Source organism: Sylvia atricapilla, chromosome 3 (assembly GCF_009819655.1).
Source record: "Sylvia atricapilla isolate bSylAtr1 chromosome 3, bSylAtr1.pri, whole genome shotgun sequence".
In the NCBI taxonomy this organism is placed as follows: domain Eukaryota; kingdom Metazoa; phylum Chordata; class Aves; order Passeriformes; family Sylviidae; genus Sylvia; species Sylvia atricapilla.
In genome coordinates, this window is record NC_089142.1 from 112,806,908 (window position 1) to 112,826,665 (window position 19,758).

A 19,758-nucleotide genomic window follows, 5' to 3' on the forward strand; every position below is an offset into this window, starting at 1 on the left:
GCTGTGAAAAAATGCACCAAAAGAGTAATAAGGATTTGGGGGAGCCATGGCAGAGCTTGAGGGCTAGGACAGGGAAACTAGAGCTGAAATTTTGGGGCATTTCACATCCTTTTCTCACCTGAGAAGCACCAGGTTTGGTATACCCTAAACAGAGAGACATTGTAGGGCTCTGGGGGAAGGAGACGGCAGTGAATTGCACATCCCTGTCTCAGTGCTCACCCTCTGAGGGTGGACACTGTCCCCCCCATCCTGTGCCATGGAAACACCTGGGCAACAGGTTCCAACCTGCAGACCTTCATGGGTTGCTGGGCTTTTGCTGAAAGCCAGAAATTGTGTGGGGTGGCAGGACTCACCCTGGGACACCAGCCTTCTCTAGGGCTATATTTATTTAGGGCTGCAGCCAACAAGAGGGCCTGCGGTCCTGGCACAGCCTGGACCCCCCGGCAGTGAAGGCACCCCACAAGAGGCCTGAGAGTACCAGGGATGCTGCCTGGTGAGTCCTGCCATGGCACCAAGCCCAAACCTTCATGGCCATCTTGCAAGGACACAGGGCAACACAACAAGCCAGGCCTTGACCCCACTGGGTTTTCCATGCACTGCTTTGATGCGCCAGCTCCACAGGCTCACCCGGGGCCACTCCAGGAGCCCAACCTCGCCTGGGTACAGCAGAGCAACTGTGCAAGCTGGGGAGACCAGGCAGCACGTCTCCTGCCCTGCCTGACAGCCCAGGCTGCCTGCATCTTGAAACAATCCCAAAGCCATGGTCTCCTCGCCTAACGACACCGCTTGGGAATGCAGCCTCGACCACAAAGCCTTCAGCTGCTGCACAGCCTGAGTCCTGCTGAGTCCACAGCCACCCCTCTCACCTACAGCCCTGCTGGGGAGGCAACAGGCCAGGCAGCTGGAGGGCCAGTGCAGTGCTCCACAGCCCCAGCCCTGGGGGAGATCCACCGACCCCAAAGTGCCCGCAGCCAGGTGTGCCCAGGGCACAGCTCCTAGGCACCAGCTCCTTCACACTAAAAGAGCTCTGGACAAAGGACACGAGAAGAGAAAAAGGAAAGGATGCATTCCACTTCGTACCCAGGAGTTCACCCAATCTCTGAGACACCACAGGATATGACTAATCCCAAAGCTCCTTGCAACCAAACATGGAACTAAAAGCATGGGAATAGGATTCAGAAGAGGGGTTGTGCAAGTATAAGGTTTCCTGGTTTGGAAAGCAAGCCCAGCGCTGTGGTGCTTCTGCAGCTTGCAGCCCAGCCCCACTTGCCAGCCAGGCCCCAGGAGCATTGTTCTGCAGACTTGCTGCCAGGAGCACTTCAGCAAAATTCACCCTGGGTCAGCTCAGCCAGATGTGCAATTCCTTTAGTGCTCTGCACCTGGAAGAGCAGTTTAGAGGATCTGCAATTCATCTCCAGTCCCCAGGACAGCAAAGCTCAGAGCACCCAAACTGCATCCATCCTTTCTCCCTAAGAGGGAGCCATCCTCTTCCTCTCCTTCCCTGCCAGGAGGCCTTGGACCTACCCCAGCTATGGAGGGGGACAACCTGGCTTAGAGCAAACAAAACGTAAGACCCAGAAGTACCAGGATGTGATGGAAGCAGCCAGCTGCTGTAAAAACCGGCCTAGTCAGCTGTTCTGGCAGAGGACACGACTGGCCAGCATCTGTTTGGCCTCCTACAGCAGAGTGGGCCTCAGATGCTCCCACACCAGAGCAAGGAGCTATCCCAGCTCCACCACAGAGCCAGCTCTTCCTGGGCTGCACAACAAGCCTGCAAGCCTCAGACCTGAGGTGGGAGCTGAATGCATTTACAGCACCAGCTCAGCACTGAAGGATACAGAGAGCCTTGGAACACACTGCTAAATGTTTGTTCCCTGCCCATCTTCATTCATAGCTGGCAAAGATGCCCTGGGAAGGCACTGCTGCAGCACACAGGTGGGAAGCCTGCTCCCCTTGGCTCCCCAAACCTGCAGGGCCCTTGGCAGCACCCCAGGAGCACAGCAGTTCACTGAGGGAAGGCCCTGCACAACCACACAATGCACTTTCCTGCAGAATGGAGTCCAGGGATGCAGCTGGGAGAGAGCAAGCTGACCTGGCCAGAGATGCCCTAGTCCCCACCACTAACTGGAGGTGAACAGCAGGAGTAGCCTCAATCTATCCCCAGGCTCCAGCACTTCAGATTCAGACTGAAAGACCAGGATTAAGAGACCCTTTCACCACTTTTTAACTCAGCTACCCACTCTGGATGTGTCAGCTAATGAACAAACCTCAGCAAAGCAAGGTGGCAGTGACAGCTTTTAGCCCTCTTGGAATCCACTCCCAACACATGACCACCCCACCACATCCACACTGTGACCTTTATGCTTCTGCCACTGCTCAAACCACTGAAGAAACAAAGCCTCTGCAATTTGTCCAGCAGCAGTACAGGCTATTGCTCTTTGATGAGAAGCCACCAAGGAAAAGGAGGATTTGGATGAGCTAATGCACTCATCATATCTCAGAGCTGCACTCGCTCCCAGCTCTGTAAACCTGTAACAAGGCAAGGCAGGCACAGGCAGAGCTGCCACTGCATTCCTCAGCAGCCGGATGAGCTGCTGCTAACCCCAAGCAAAATCAACAAACCAGAACCACAGCCTGGAGGGTGACTTGACTCCCTGCAAGCCCAGGAGCAGAGCTAAGGGCCACAGGAAAGACAATCCCCAAAGGAAAAGAGCAGAAGAGATGGAGAAGCTCAGACTCAGGTCTCATGCCCTAAACACAGGACTGATTTATCACCTGTTCTCTGAGGAAGACATTGGGCCACAGCAGAAGTCTGGTGTCAAAGGCAACTATGGGCACATTTTCAGAAGAGCCCATGACCTGTGCTCCATCCCAAGGCCACAAAAAGCACAGCAGGGATGGAGTTTGGGCTTAGGGTCCTGGCCTCCCACAGGTTTCAATATCCCACTCCCAGAAAGCATTATCAAACAGGCCTTGCCTTTAGGAGCAACTTCAACATCGTTGTTTGCAAGCAGCAATTCCTTCAGTTGCCAAGTCTTTGGGAATGGCTCCAGCACTCAGGCTTTGCTTTTAGTCACTCTTGGATCAAAGAGCAGCCAACTCTGCATCCAAGCCCTGGCTTGCCTCCAAAGGCTGGGCAATGAAATCACCGAGCTAGAGCATCCTGAGCTTGCTGGTCCAGAGGACTGGAGGAGCCCTCTGTCAGAACAAGGCTCTACTGCCTGCAGGCAGGTTTAACTCCTCATGTGCTGGGTGTGCACTGCTCAGCAGCAGCTCAGCCCATGCAGGCTTGGCAGCACTTCCTATAAGGGAGCAACACTCGAGACATTGAAGTGCTGTTAATGCTCAGGACTTCACTCTCCCCTGACAGGCTTTTCTTCCTGCTGCAGCCAGGCACAGCTTGCACAGCCCCTCTGCCCACAGGACACCTAGGACTCAATGGCCTTGACATTTCTCCCCTGTTCCCCCTCATCCCCATCCACAACTGCCATCCTAAGCTGTTAGCAGCCCTTTGCTAGCCAGCAGTGCCTGGGCTCCTTCCAACCCAGCCTTCACTGCAAACAGCCCCATCTCCACAGCAGCAAGGCAGCCCTCTCCAGACCAGGAGAGCCACCAAGAGCAGCAGGCAGTAAAACCACTCACCTGGCCTCCTGTCCTGTCCCCTCTGCCACCACTGCATCAGCCAGGCACTTTGTACTTGATGCCATCTTCTGCTCCCCAGGCACTATAGGACAGAGTGCCACAGAGGCAGGAACGCATGCCGGCCATCTGCCCTTTGTCCTTGCGAGGCTCTCTGAGAGCACAGGGCCCCATACAGACCTCCCATTCACGTCTCCAGTGAGCCATGTGTTTCCTGGCACAGCTCATTATGAACACGCTCGTATAAAAGCAGATTTTTGGAATGCCAGAGCAGGGAACAACACACGGGTTAGCTTTTCCTCCCCTCCTGGTCACAAGCGCAGAGCCAGCAGGCTCACTCGCCCCAGCTGAAGCCACAGCAGCAAGCAAGGAGACTCATGAATGCTCAGAAACACAAGCAAAGCCCCCCTGCCTCCTGGGCTGGCCCCTGCAGCCACACAAAGCAGCTGCTGGGAGCATGGCTGCTCCACACACAGCCCCTTCCACTGCTCCTCTGCAGATACCGCCGGGGTGGCAGCCAAGCCAAACACACAGGGATATTTGCATCTCCAAATTATTTCCAGCCAGCGAGCTCCTCCATGCCAGAGGTTCCACTGGAGAAAGCCTCTCACATGGGTAGAGTTGCAATCAACCACCAGGCCAGATGGAAATGGTTTGATGCAGGCAAGGAGCTCTGAACGCAGTCAGCAGCCTAACATCTGGAAAGTCTTTGGGCACTCATCATTTAAGGGTTTTAAAATGTGTTTTCCCAGTCCAGTTCAAGTAAAATCAAAAACTCACTCTGCACCCAGGAAAGCAATCATGGGCACAAAGCAGCATTTGCAAGAAATGTTCTGCTAGAGTGGCTTTGGCTTCATGAGGCAGGAGAAACTGGACCAGTACCCAGGAGTTCCAGGTCATACTAGGGTGGATCTAGATGATTGGGAACTAGGGGAAACATCACTTATTTGTCCCTATGATTGTATTGTGCACCTGGATCCACCAGCTCTGCTGTGAGAGCGTGGGTCTGCTCAGAGGACCACTGAACCTCTGCCTTTGTTGCAGTTCAGTACAGATTTCCAGGGAGACACGATGCCTGCACACCACCACTGAGCTCGCTCCAGGTAGCCCACAGCACCTCTCTCTGCTGCTTTCTGTGTGTGGGGCACAATCAAGAAAATACAGAGAAGCCAATTCTGCCCTTCAAACAAAGCTATAGAGTAGGGAGAGAAAAAAAAAAAAAATAAAGGGAAGCAAAGGAGCAGCAACCACTTAGCACAACTCCCATCAGCTTCCCAAAAACTGTTCAGAGGCTGCAAGCTGTGGGGTATCCCTACCCTTCCAGGATCCCATACCTGGGAATGGCCAAGCCCAGTTCCTGAGCAATTATCACAAGAAACCAGAACAAAGCCACTGGTGCTTGAACACTGTGACTCAGTGGCTGGAGCAGAGGCTGAGTCAGCGCTCCTAGGGCACAGCTGGGCCCTGGGAAGAGCTCACTGCCACACACAGCAGGGCAGCCTCTGCTGCACACAGCCCCAGCCCGAGGCAGGCAGGTACTGCCCACACACCTCCTGCACAAGAAAAAGCCATTACAACTGACAAAAAGGCTCAGCACAAGGACACTGAGCCCAGGAAACCAGCTGCAGACTCTTGACGGCTGCCAGCACAGTGCAGGATGAGCAGGCTATGCTGGCACTGACCTCACTCACTTGTCCAGCTCAGACTAGTCTGGGATTTCCCTGCCTCTGCTCCTCCTGCTGCCCTTCCTACTTCCCCAGCCCAGACCCTCTGAATCCCAGTCCTCTCAGCCACACATCCCACAGGCTTGCTTCTCCTAAGACCATCCCAAGCTCACTTTCCTAACTGTGCCACAGGAGCTCCCTGCCTTCACCTTTCCACCAGCAGGGAGCAGAGACCCTGTGTACCCAAAGGCAGGCAGCAGCCAAACCAAAGCAGCAGAACGTGGTGATATCCTCTGAAGGCAGGGACAGCAGGGTGGAGAGTGAGCCAAGAATGAGCTGCTGCTCTGGCAGTGAACAAGAACAGCAGACAGGGGTGCTACTCTGCAGCCACAGAGCGAGGGGAGTAGTTTGGGAGGTTCCTACTCATTCCCAAGCCAAGCAGGGCTGCTGTCAACCAACACTCCACTGACCTGATCTGGCGGGGCAGACACCATGGTGTACAGTTTGTCCCCAAGGCTGTGGGATTTGCTAGAGGTGTTTACAGAGAGCGTGTCTGGGCTGAACTGCGAGTTGAGCTTTGCCCCACGTCTGAGTTTCTCCCAACATCTCAGCACCTCGCTCAAAGAGAAAAAAGCTGGAGCAAGAGAGGGAACTCCCCACAGCAGCCAAGGCTCCTTGGCTCCCTGAAACTGCTGGGGCTGCTGAACCAGAACAACTGGCCTTGGAGCTGCAGGAGCTGCCCGTCTGCCCTGGGAGCACACTGACACTGCTCTGAGCCATGCTCTGCTGCACCCATGCTCCCAGCACCTGCTGCAACAGGGGGCATCTCCAGAGGACACTGCACCAGGGAGAGAATGCCACTCTGCTGGGTTGCTGTGTGCTCTCAGGCCCTGAAGGGAAGCCCAGACGTCCCTTCTGAGCAGCCAGCCCAGAGAACCAGCCCAAGCCATGAGTGCAGTGCTGCAGCCACCGAGCTGGGAGAGGAACAGGGCAGAGACAGCAGGCAGGTCACAGCTTCTCCTACCCAGGTAACAGCTGTGAGCTGGCAGCACCAGCTGGCCCCTGTGGAAAAGAGAGCATTGGCTCAGTAAGTGCACCCATACCTGCCTGCATCACAGGCACTGTTGGCCACGGGACTCCCAGGCCAAGACCTTCCCAGCAGATAAACAGAGACAGAGGAACAAGTGAGAAAGGAGGCCTGGAGCCCAGCTCAGGAGGTGGGAGTCCTGCTGGCTCAACTAAACCACCTCCGATGGGGCATCAGCCAAAGGCTCCTGAGCAGACACTGCCAGCTGCACTGCCAAGCCCAAGTGAGAAACTCAAATGTTTCAAGGGCGACTCAGCACCACTGACAGACTTGCTGCACCCACTGGTCCTGTCAACCAACTCTCCCAGGCTTGCTCTGAGCCCTTGAGCAATTCCCTGCTTTCCTCATAAACACCTGCTGCTGGCAGGAGACACAGACATCTGAAGGCTAAGCTCTCTGGCCAGCACAGCAGAGGCACTGCGCTTTGCTCCCACTAAAGGAAACAGGACAGAAAGATGCCAAGTGGAACCAGGAGGAACCACATGCTTCCTGTGCAGTGGCCTTGAAGGATGATGCATCCCCCACATTTTAAGCAGGAGCCATGTGAGAATGTCTTTACTAACCAAACTCCTGTCGGTAGAGCAGAGCCCAGGTGGTGTTGAACAGGCAGGCAGGTCCTGCCAGCTGGGAAGAGCTGTGGCAGAGCTGGCTCATCACTCCTTGCCCCGGGGCTGGAGGCAAAGCCAGTGGCAGTGAGGCCACACTGCTGCACTCACAGGGTCTGTGTGGCTCAGAGCTCATCCCAGGGCAGCACCTCCAGGTACCACAGCAGCTCCTGCCAACCCATCCCCACCTCCCTGCTCTCAGGCTGAGGGCCAAAGGCTGATGCTGCTCCTGCCATCCCAAGCCCAGCCAAGAGGGATTCCCCCATAAGAGCACTGTGTGTTTGTGTGTGTATGGAGCTCCTGGTCAGGGCTCTGCATTTTTCCTGCTCCAGCTGACACACCGTTCCAGATGAGGGGAAAAAACAGAAGAAGCTCCATAAAACCGTCTGGCACTTCCCTTCAGCAAACAGGAGCCCCAGCCAGCGGCTCCGGAGAATGGGAGCTCTGGCTGTAAAGACAAAAGGCATGGGGGTGGGGGTGGGAAGAGGCCAGGGCAAGGGAAGCAGAGCAAAGAGGAGCAGCAGGCACAGGAGGGCTCCAGGCAGAGCCAGCTGCTTCAGCAACAGCCCATGGGACACAGAGCTGGTGCCCAGAGCCAGCTCCTCTCCAGGCACCGAGGTCACCAAGGCTGCACTGGGCACGGGGCACTCCTGCCAGCAAGCCCTCCTTGCCCTCCCAGGACTGTCTGCTGGAGAACAAAGATTATTTGCCACTGGAGTGACCGTTTCTCTGTGTGCTGCCACCAAACCCACTGGGAGGCAGAAAACACCCCCCGTACCACCCAAACCTGTGCTTCCCTTTGCCTGTGCTTGGTCTGTTGGAGATCTTGCAAACCTTGCTGGTTCAGGGGGCCAAGTGAGAGGGTTACAGCCTTCCCCAGCAGACCCCAAGGCATGGCTCACCACAAACACACCAAGAGCTGCAGAGCAGCTGTAGGAGCAACGAGGGGACAGACACTGCAGTCCAAAATTCACATCTACACGACTGCAAATACCCTCTCCATTCTGCTAACAGCTGTCTGTTTACACCATCTGTACGGACTTCAAGCCCACCCAAAAGCAACTTGCTGGTCCCAAAGAGGATTCTGAGAGCTGGGGACAAAGGGACAGCTGCACTTCTGAGCCTTGCGTGCAGGGAAACAGACAGGGAGCTTATTTATATCCCAAGCTCTGCTCTAGGATAAATATTTTAAATCTCTCTCCAGGTCATGTCAGTATATTTACAGCTAAGTTTCCCTTAGTTATATGCCTGTAGAGACTCAGATGTATTTGCCATGAAGATCCAGCTGGCCAAACTCTCCAGACAGCTTACAGCTCTTGGGAGAAATGGTTCATCCAGTGCCATGATCTTGAAAACGACACCCATGCTCTGGCAACTGCTGCAGGGACTCAGTTGTGCACTCCTTCCTGCTGCTGCCTCTGTACAGCCCACCCACAAGCATGCAGCCAGCCCCTCTGCCTTCCCAGGAACAAGGAGACGTCATGGAGACTGGGAAATGCCACTACACAACACTGGATATGGGGCGATCCTACTGCTGGGCTCCCCACAGAGCTCAGCTGTGTTGTGGGTCTTGATCCAGGTGGATCTCTGCAGCATTCTGCTTCATCACTTGGCTTACCAAAGGTTTTACCTGCTTGCTCCCCTCCTACAGGAAGGAAAGAAGCAACCTCTCCCAGGAGAGGCAATCACTCTTCCTAGCAGCCACCACAGTGCTGCAAAGTAAAAATTGCTGTGAAAATGCACTGAGGAGACATCTGAACTAGAACCTCACTCCATTACCTGCCTTGGTGCCTCTTTCATTTATAGGGGCTCTGCCAGGTCAGGTTTTGACCTCTGGCTACCTCTGAAGCTCGAGGAGGATGGACTGGTTGCCCAGGGCTCCCTGCTGGGTTCACAGGATTTCTGTACCCTTCCTGAGAGTGTGGGGAACACTGGCTCATAGACACTGCCTGCTGTGCACTGCACATCCATTCCCCACCAGGCACAATCCCCATGGCTGGCTCCAGCTAGGTCCTACAGGCCTGCAGATTTCTCCAAGATCTTCCTTTTTCCATTGCTAGAAAGCTGAGGATCAGCCCCATCTCATAAGCACCGTTTACAATTGTGCAGGGAAGCCCTGCTGTCCAAGACTCACCTCCTGGGAAAAACATCACCAGGGAGGCTGGAGCTGAAGTATCACCTCTGAAAGCAAAGAGGGCACAGAAAAGAACAGTTCCTTGTTTATTTTCACTAAAGCCATTTATGAATCTATATTAAAAGCCACAAAAATAGGAAAGCAGATGGAGAAGCTAATATTTCTTCTGCTCATGCAAAATTAATTAAGAAGTAGCTTCTCTATGAGACATTGCTACATTATCTCAGCTAAAAATGGAAAAAAGTCACTGAGTGGGAAGAATATGCAGCAGGGCACTTTCTGGAATATTTTACAAATCAATAACTAGGCAAAATGTTTGCTACAGATAAATCTAATGCAAAGCCCCAGTGTCAAATGGAAGAAAAGCTCTGCTATAACAGACTCACTGAGACAGAAATTCATACTAACCAGATCTCAGTGAAAAGTAAGTGCTTTTCTGCACTGCAGCAGAAAAACTGATCTCCAATACATCTGGAGAACAAATAGCTCTTACTGGACAGTCACAAAGCCACCAGTGCAAAGAGTACCTGGACACCCTAAGGAACCAAAGGCCAAGGAAGCACACAGACAGTGGCAATAGCCACTCAACAAGCAGGAGAGCAAGAAGCTGTGCTGGGGTACCTGCAGGTGCCTGGCTGCTCAGTGTGGCCACTCAGCAAGGCAGGTACAATGGAATGCTCCATCAGTCCCACGGCAGGCCTTTGTCTGCAGGATTTCCAGCCCATGAGAGGCAAGCCAAAACCCCAGCAAGGCCACAGAAACAAAACACGATGGTCAAGGATGCCCAGGATGACAGTCTTTGTTATTTCCTTGCCAAAATGTTACCCATTTAGATTAATGCTTTCTGCTTCAGGCCTCACAGCTTTGAGACTTTTCTTCATTGAGCAGAAGAATCCTTACCCAGAAAGGCCCACCTGAACATCTCAGCAGCCCTGCCCCAGCTGTGCTCTGACTTCTCATCACCTGCTGTGAACTGAGGCCTGGCTCCAGGAGACAAAGGCAGTCTCGGGATGGCAGGAGGAAGGCAGCCACACCTGGGAAAGCAGCACTGCCCAGAGGCAGGCACTGGAGAGGAACCAAGCAACAGCAGAGCCTGAGAAGGGGGCGTGTGGCATGCCATGGCAGGCCTGGATACAGAGGAGGAATCAGGAAGAGGTGGAGATAGGAGGCACAACTGGAAAAGGAACAGCTGCACTTGAGCCAGAAAAAGGCAACAAGACAGAGACAGGACAGGAGCAGGAGGGTCAGTGCTGGTGAGGGCCCAGCAATCACACACACAGCATGCCGGGAGAGCCACCAGGAGTGAACTCAAAAGAGGGAAAAAAAAAAATCAAATGTGTTGCCTTTGTCACTCAGCTTTTGCTTGAAATATGGTGGACAAAGAACTGACTGAACCTAGATGGAGGGAAGAATGATCACAGAACAAGATCTCACTGCTGCAGAAGTCTGAGCCCAGGAACTGGGCACTCCCATAGCACCTGCCAGGTGCAGTGTGCCAGGCTCTGGGTGTTCACAGAAAGCCACATGGATGAAGAGGAACGTCAAGCACCTATCCAAGAACATCAAGTAAGTCATGAGAACCTTTGGGGGCTTTTTGTCCAAGACAATTTGCATAATTCTTGCAGCTGCTGAAAGAGACTTTTGCTATTGGTCCCTCTGCAAAGGCAACTGCATAACTGGACCTCAGCAGCACAAACCCATCTATGCTCCCACTGTATGCTGAGTGGTGGTTAAGGAGAACTGGCTGCACTGCCTTTTGTGGCACCCTACAAGACTGTCTGCCTTTATTCTGTCTGGTCTTGTCTTTGCTAGGAAAGACAAAATCCAGGGTCTTTTGCCCCATGAATGCTCCCCAGTGATGCAGGCACAACAGAGCAGCCCCATGGCACAGGAGTGATGGGCTGCCCCAGCAGAGCCAGGACACACACCAAGACATGCTGCACTGGAGAGCAATAAAAGCACTTGCAAGCCACAGCCTGTCCTGCCTTTTAACCATTTGGACAGCCACTGTATGGTTTGAATCAAAAGCTTCCTTTGTGCTCCCAAAGAAGCCAATGAGCAACTGTGAGGAGGAGGAGAGTGTTTACAGGCAGGTCTTAGGCAACACCGTGCCTATCTGGTGCCAGCATCACTCACAGGAAGGAGAGCCCCCCCTGAGCTGCCCAGAGGCACACAAGCCTCCCCTCCCCAGCCAGAACAGGCCTTGGCCTCCACAAGCCATGGCTCTGGGGACAGACCTGTCTGGCTGTCCTCTGGAGGAGGACAGACAAATCCACAGTGGTAGGGTGCAGCCTTGGCTGCTCTTCAGGGTGGCTTGAGCTGCATCAAAGTGTCAAATCCTGCTGCTGGGACAAGCCTCAGTTCACAACAGCACCGGAGGAAAAGTTACAAAGCCTTCTATCTTGGAGCTCCAAACACCTCGAGCGTTAGCAGCAATGTCTGAGCGCAGCACTCACACTCACTGCTGTCCTACAGGACAGAAGCCACTGGGAACTGAGCACAGCTCAGCCAGGGGCTGAAACACAGAGATTCGTAACCCTCACTCACTTAAATCCCAGTCCTTCTCTGCACTGGGTGCCAGCACTGACAGCAACCCTACGCCATTGCTCTCCCCTAGCATGCAACATCTTGTTTTCCAAAGAGGGAAGGTTCGTGCCCTGAAATCCCATGTGTCACACCACCTTCCAGACAGGAATCTGCTCGTATCAGCTTTCTCCATCCATCATCCTGCACAGTGCAACCATCAATGCAAACACACCTCACCGAGGTGCAGACCACCTGCCATTGGTGCATCCAATCCATGCACGCCCAGGGGGCCCTTTGCACACTCCCATTCACAGATGCCAAAATCTCTGCCTGCTTCACTCAACTCAGAGCCTAATTTGACAAGGAGAAGACAGGCCACTGGTATCCCACTGCCAAGCACCATCTCAGAGGAGGAATCATCAGCTAAACCCAGCCATGCCTCCTCTCCTGACACACAACCTATGCACAACCTGCTATGCAGGGAGACAGGAGTTCAGGAGTGCTCCTCACTGTTCTGTCCCCAGTTCTGCAGTTGGACACAGACACTCTTCATTCTGCTCTCAGAGGCACATCTCAGCATTCATCTGTTCACTACCAGCAGAAATGTTTTAACTAAACCATGGGCTTTGCCTGGATGGCACTCACAGATTTTAAGGATTAGAATGCATTTTCAAAAGAGGCCCTTGCAGAACAATTTCAGAAGGTGAGAATCACAGAATAGAGGATGGATTTTTGAAAGCTGATCAAATAAAAGGAACAGCCCCAGGCAGTAACAGTCTGCAAAGAGTATCAAAATAGCACCCACCCATCAACCTTCCCAAACTGCTAAGACAAGCAAGCTTGGGAAAGGTCAGAGCTGGGCAGGCACACCAAAACTCCTCATCCCAGGCACACAGACCAGGCTTTGAGAAACTTGCGAACCACTCAGAAGTTCCCCCTTTGCCTCTCTCTTCGCTGATCAGACAGCCTGTATTAGTTATCTCACAAGCAGAGGTAAGCAGTCTATTCTGTGACCAGAAAGAGACTGCTTCCCTGAGAAAGACAAGGCTTAAGTTAAGACTAGAAGTACTGTACAGGTCAGCCTTTTAAGCTCAGGAAAAGCATTTCTGTATGAAGTTTAAAAAAGAGCTGGCAAGAGTGAGAAACTGAGCCGAAGCAGCAGTCAATGAAAAGCACATGCACTGCAGACCTGGCTGCCAACACAAATTGATGCTTTGAAACAAAGGCCACTTGTGTTTTGGCTTGAAGATCTTCCACAGCTACTCAGCAAGAGCTGCACAGATTAAAAGGAGACACAGGTAAACACAGAACAGTGCTCACGGCCAAGTATTTCCCTGGAACAAAGGAATGACCAGAAATGTAGTCCTTGCCTTGACTGGGTGGCATGGGTTCATCCTCACTGTGCTGCAACATGCCAAGGAAGGCACAGGAAGCACTGGACAAACCTATTCAACCTCTATTCAAGCAGCACCTGGATCCAGAGCCTGGAGAGCTGCTGCTGCTTAAAACATTGAATATGCCTCCAACCTCAAGAGCCCACAGGAGCTTCACTATAACCAACCTTCACCCATTTCCAGAAGAGACCCCAAACGATTGTTCTTCACTTCTTCACTCCCTGAGACTCCTGACACCTGTGTGCCTCCTGCAAAGCAAGATTCTGCTCTAGTTCCCAAACCAACCTATAAAAATCCATATAAAGAAATGCCTTGCAAGCCTCTTCTCCTTCCTGCTGCCTGCACAGTGATACATTCAGAAGGCACAGGAAAAGTGAAACAGGAGATGGTCTTCTCCACAAAGATAATCCTTCCTTCAGTCTGGTCTGTTTTTAGGCACACCAGCTGTCCACTCTAAACCTAACTGCAAAAGGAACAGTTCCCATTGCAATGCAAAGGTGGATTTGCTGGTCCTGTGTGGCTTCGGCGGTGACCTGACACTGCTCCTCCCCATAACACCCAACATCCAGCAATGTAGGAAAGCAGCCACTGTGATGGGCAAGGAAAAGGAGAGAGCTGACAGCTCATCAACACAGCACAGCAGATCCTGACAGGCTCCAGCAGGATGAAAGAGGCTGAAGTGCAGGACTCTGAACAGGTCACATCCTCCAGAATCAAAAATCTGTGCGCTTGCTTCCATATGCTGTGGTTCAGTGATGTTGGCATTAGGAAGCAAGCAAAAAAGTTCCTAGCAGATCCCAGGGCCCCTCATCTTATTAGCAACTCCCTCTGAACAACCTCCCTAAAAACCAGAGCCCAACATTCCTGGACTGCTGAAAGCTCACAAAGACATCAGGAACAAGACTCTGCAGAGCCTCCAAACCATGACAAAACCCAGGGAATGGCCACTGCTCATAAACGGCCACATGAAACCCCAGAAAACCTGCAGCATCTCCATCCCTTCCTCATCAGGTCTCCCCCAGAGAACCAATCCTTCTGTGTCCAGCAGTGTGATTGCTTCTTTCAGGCAAGGCAGCACACAAGGTATGCCACAGGCACAGCACAGCCCTTTAACCCCTCTGTGCAATACAACACCTGCTCTTCCAACAGACTAAAGGCATTTATAAGTAGCTCTGGGATGACCTCCCAATATATGCCAGGCAAGGAGCAAGACATGGAATCAGGCCATCTACCCTGGCACCTCTGCCGTGGTGAACGCACTGAGCCCAGGAAACAACATGTTTCCAACTGCCAAATTATCATTTCTCCATCTCTCTTCCTCCTCACAGACACAGCTGAGTTCTTACAAAGGCAGAAGACACTACAGTTGCCCTTCTCCCACCTCAGACTTTATCAGCCTTCTCCAGCAGATACTGCCATGCCAAAGGTGGGGCTGCCTCTTTCCCTTACACAGCAAAATTCACTGTGCTGGTTCACAGCCTTTGCAAACCCCACCAAACCCAAAGCTAACACCCTGTGCAACTTAAACCTCATCAAGAAGAATGTTCTTGAGCATCTGCCAAGCATCTTGCTAGTCTCGCTGCCCTCCAGGCCTCCAAAGAGCTGCCTGTCCCAGCCCATGAGACCAACACTTCATGTCAGGAGAACGAGAACTGTTCCTTTGGGTCTGGACAAACAATTGCATGTCCTCCAGTCTCAGGGGAATTTCCCTGCAAACACCACAGAGGCAACTGCCTTCACAAAGAGCACGTTTGTACCCAGGTCTGTCCACTTCTAAATAAGCATTTGTTCCAAGTTCCCAAATATCAAGAGCAGTGGAAACACCCACCGCTAATGTGAAATATTTTGCATTCCAGGCCTGAGAGGTATGCTTGAAAATGTTCAGAGAGGAAAGAGTGTTTATTCACTGGGAAGAGGTGTACTAGGTCCTGCTATTTACTTTAGTCCACGTGTGCTTGCTGGAATAGAGCTTTGATCTTTGCAACTTAAACAGCAGATGAATTGAAATGAAGGCAAGAAAATTATTAGTGTAAAAATCCTCTAGTAAATGCCTGTAACCAGGCCTCACGGCCTCCAGATCTTTTTGAAGTGCCTTATCACTCACAGCCGAACTGGCCCTTATGTTCTTGTCCATTGCCTCAAGGCGAGGTTCTTCTCTTCTCACCTTCTCCCTCCATTCCCTCTCGAGGAAGTGCAGCCTGCCTTCCCAGGGCACACGTGCCTATCTGCTTGGATGTAGTGTGAACAGCCTTTGGCCATCCACGATTGCTACACGTGAGCAATTAGTAGTTGGGAGTTGCCATCCCTTCACCTCCCTTGAACAAGAGGGATTCAGCAGCCTGGGAGGAAACACGTGCTCCCATCAGGAAAGAACATTCATCAGCCAGCACACAACTAAACACAGGCGCTTGTTGCACTTTTAACATCTGCCCATCTGCCTTTAGAAGATGGTCTCATTCCAGGACAATTAAGAGCTCAGAACACATCTTTAAGGGATCTTGAAACACGACAGCCCCTTGACAAGCACCAGTTCCCAGTGGTTCTGAATCCCACTGTGCAGACTAAGTGCCTATGCTGTTGCCATGCCTTTGAAGCTCCTGCCACTTTGAGGTTCCAGCCTGCCCAGAGCACTGTCTGAACACAGCCAAGTCCCAAGGGGGATCACATCATTCCTCTTTTCAGAAATTTTCTTCTTTAAGACCAGGCTTGCTAGGAAGCATGAGAAAAGCCCTGCCATACAGAAACACACAGCTCAACGCAGGACATAGAGGCATTTCCAGAACAAAATAGACCTTTTGGGGTGGTATTTTTTTTCTTGGCTTTAAAGGAAAGTTGACTCAGCAAATATTTCCTCTGCTAGCATTTCAACCACATGTTCCAGCAGAAGTCAGCACACATCTGGCATGCTGCAGTGCCACTGCCAGAAAGATCACAGGTTTGCTGAACAATGGAAGTGGAGGAAGAGCGACCAGCAGTCCAAGCACCGAGCACTTCTGGAACACATACATGGCAAAGGACCTGCATGGATACTCCACACACTCCCAGGTCTTTCCAAAGTGCTCTTTCCAAACAGCATCCATAGGCAAAGAGAGACAATGCCCTACAGCCCACAAAGCTCACCACCAGCCCGTAAAACCTAGACATCAAACTGCACCTTTTGCCTACACCGATGGCGCCTGAGATTTTTTTCCAGTGTCTGCGAGCTGGACAGCTGCATGTTGCCCCAGTGCTGTAGGATGTGGTCCTGCTCAGCAAGAGAAACCAGGGGGAGCGTACGTGACTGGAGCAGCACAGAAACTCCAGCAGAGCGGCAGGAAAGGCAGGACACGGCCCCGACGGGCAGATTTGCACATCCCAGCTGCCAATGGTGGCTGCTGGCACCAAGGTGAATGCCGCGGCCCTGTGATTTCAAACCAGAGCCCAAGCTAAGCAGCCAGAAACAGCCTTCCCAGAAGGCTGCCAAGGGACGGCAATCACGGGGCTAATCAGCTAAGTAAGTGCTGCTTTTCGTGCTTATCAGCTGTAAATTGGACAATACTTGCCGCCTGGCAGCAGGGCTCAGCCACGGCTCCAGATATGGACGGGCTGCAGCGCTTTAGATACCCTTCCCTCAGAGGCGGTATTCCACCCAGGTGCTAAACTAAGATTGCTCTTGATTTTACAGCAGAAACTGCAAAGCAAACTCTACAACTGTGCACGGTGAGAACAGAAGAGACTGCAAACAGCTACTGACAGGGTGTTCCTAAGTGAAGAAACACGGTGATGCGGCATGGGACAGCTCACAGCCCCTGCGGCTCCCGTGCACAGCCAAGACCTCGGGCTCCTCTGAGAAGGAAAATGCTGCACGGAGGTCAGTGGGGAGAAACACCACGGAGCAGAGCGAGACCGGGAGAGTTCAGGCCTTGCAGCTGGACGCCGGGAGAAGCAGCAGCCGGGAAAACGCAGGGGCCGCAGAGCTCGGAACGGGCAGGGCGCTCGGCCCGGGGCCGGAGCAGACGGCTCATCCAGATGCGCTCAGCAAGGGACAAAAACCCCTCAGCGAGGTCAATCCCCACGGGTGGGAGCTCACCGCACGCCCACTGTTTCTCCTCCGGGCTCTGACCTGACCAGAATTCACAGGAAAACCCACCCACCGCTCCGCGCAGCCTTTCCCGGGGTCGCCCCTGCCCAGGGCGCCGGCGGGGCGCGGGTCGGAGCCGAGCCCCGCTCGGGGGGTCCCCGGGAGCCCTCCCCGGACAGCGCTGCCCCGCGGCGCCCGCTCGCCGTCTCCCACACGCCGAACGTCCGCCGCGTTTGCATCCCCGCGGATTTCAGCACGGCGCTCCCCGCTCGGAGCGGGCGGCGGGGCAGGGCGAGCCGGCGCACGCCGGGGAAGGAGAGCCGGGCGAGGCGACCCCGGCGGCTCCCGCAGCACCGCGGGGCGGGGGCGCCCGGGGGGGGAACAGACGGGGCCTCACGCAGCCCCCGCTCCGCGCCCGGCGGGCCCCATCGCCGCCGGGCTCACGGGGAGCCGGGGGGGCTCGGCCCCGGACACGGCCGCACCACCTTCACCCCCGGGGCCGGCCGTGGACCCCCGCCCGCCGGCCCCGGCGCGGCCCCGCCGCGGACTCGAGGGGAGGCGCGAAGCTCCGCCGCTCCCGCCGGGACCGCGTTTCCCGGGCGGGGGAGGCTGCGTGGGCTGTCCCGGCCCGCACTCACCCAGCACCAGCAGCGCCCGCACCGCCGCCATCCTCCGCGCCGGTCAGCGTGCCCGCCGGACCCCAGCCATGCCGCCGCCGCCCCGCCCGCCGCCGCCGCCGGGAGGGGTTCCGGAGGAGGGGCGGCCACCGGAAACCGGGCGGGGTCGGGAGGAGTGGGGTCCCCGGGGCAGCGCCCGGCTCGGCCCCCCCGTGCCTGCGCCGCGGTGCTGCAGCCTCGGGGGTCGCTGGCGCCATCCCCCGCAGAGCCCTGGCGGCACGGCGGGCGGGGAGGGTCGCGCCGGGCTCCCGCCAGCGCCTCCCGGTGCCCCGAGCACCGAGGGGCCGGCGGAGACCCCCTCCTGCCCACGGGCTGTTTGTTAAACTGAGGGCAGAGGCTCCCGCCCGGTCTGTACCGCTCCGAGAGACCCTGTGAAGGCACCGGGGCAGCGAGGAGCCGGGAGCTCCGCACCCTGCTACGGGCTGGGCACACCGTCCTAATGCACGGCACGCTGCCTGCTCCTCTGCAGGAGCCAAGCTGGGGAACAGCAGCAAGAGCTGGTCTGGCCATCTGCATGGCCCAGACTGGAACCTCTCTGTCCGACCCAACGCCTCTGGGGGAACCTGCTGCAGCCCTGACCCACCGGCTCTGGCAGTTGTCACGCTGAACACCAGCTTTCCAGCCGGTTTGTTGAGCCTCCGAAATACTGGTTTTGGTACTGTGCAGAAGACTCGCCATCAGACATAGCCCTGAGCGCTGCTGGATCCATCACAGAGGATGCTGGAGCCTTTACTCAGTAAAACCTGTGGTACAGGACTGGAGCGTGCTTGCTGCCCTGTGTGGCAGTGCCAGCCGGCTGCCGCACCAGAAGCCCCCACCACCCTTACAATGTCCTGGGAGACCACAGAACTGCTCCCAAGGGTATGCAGCTGTGGAACTTTGCCAGTAACCACAGACCAGTCCCCTCCCATAGGAAAGCCACCACCTCCTGCCACCAAAAGCTGTTTGGGTTTTGGTTGGGGACCAAGAAGTCTCAGAGGAAGTGGTAGCCTATTCAACACTCTCGAGAAAGGAAGTTTTATTTCCACCTGCAAACTTAGGGCAAACAAGGCAGCTGATAGATAATAAGAGAAAAGGTCTCTGTCCCACACACAATAGCAGACTTTGCTCTCTCTCTCCTACTGATACTGAACCACCTGGCCCTAGCTTCAAGGAATTGCTTCTCTCTCTCGAAGGAGGGAAAGTGAGCTAAGCACTGCTGATCCAGGTATCATGACTTCCTTGAGGAGCACTTGCCACATCAACCCTCAGTGCTGCAGGCTGTCATTGCATCTCCTGGGTCCATATGGCCTTTAGTGCCCCAGGAACAAGAACTGTATCGCAAGGTAGCCAGGAAACCACTGCCTGTCCTTGCTGTGCTTACCCAGACTCTGCCTCAAGCTCCCTTCCAGAAAAGGGTGTATCGTGCTCAGCCCCAGTCTCCCCACAGCCAGAGGGCAAGCCAGCCTGGAGGGGACAGTGAGCAGCATCTGACTGGAGAAAGGAGTGGCAGAAGCCACCTGTGCTGCTGGGCAGTGAGACCACAGAGCTGGCCAGGCCTCCCACCCATTCCTACCCCTCAGCTGCAGTGTAGGGACAAAGGGCCAAAGCTGGAGTTTGAGCAACAGTGGCAGACAGCAAGGCATACAGCATAAGGAAACTCATTTGGAACTGTGTCAGCAGCAGTTAAGTCTCTCCACACCAAGCCTGTTAAGCACATCCCTGCAGGAGTGCACCAGTTCCTGCAGCCAACCAGCACAACATGCAGTCACATTTGAATTCTTACCCGCACAGCTCAGGTGCCCACATGGAGTACAGCCACAGTATCCAACTTCTGCACCAGGGAAAAATGAGGCAGACCCCATCCAAGAGACAAACCACCTTACCTGCAGGGAAGCATGCCCATGGGTCTTGCAGCAGCAACAGAGGCAGCATGTGCTTGGCTGAACAGGAAGTTGTAACCTGGGCTAATTAGAGCCCTTCTAATTAGCCA

At 54.4% G+C, this 19,758-nt stretch overlaps 1 protein-coding gene across 2 annotated transcripts in view; it reads right to left on the reverse strand.

The window, feature by feature from the left end:
• Positions 1–17,861, reverse strand: part of PTK7 (protein tyrosine kinase 7 (inactive)) — a 34,241-nt gene extending 16,380 nt beyond the window's left edge. The window contains exon 1 of one of the 2 annotated variants that reach the window (XM_066316703.1): positions 17,748–17,861. In XM_066316703.1, the coding sequence (XP_066172800.1) occupies positions 17,748–17,778 (31 nt within the window). In that variant the 5' untranslated portion in view covers positions 17,779–17,861. The remainder of the gene's footprint in view (positions 1–17,747) is intronic. The other variant, XM_066316702.1, reaches the window with a different exon arrangement.
• Between the last annotated feature and the right edge of the window lie 1,897 nt (positions 17,862–19,758).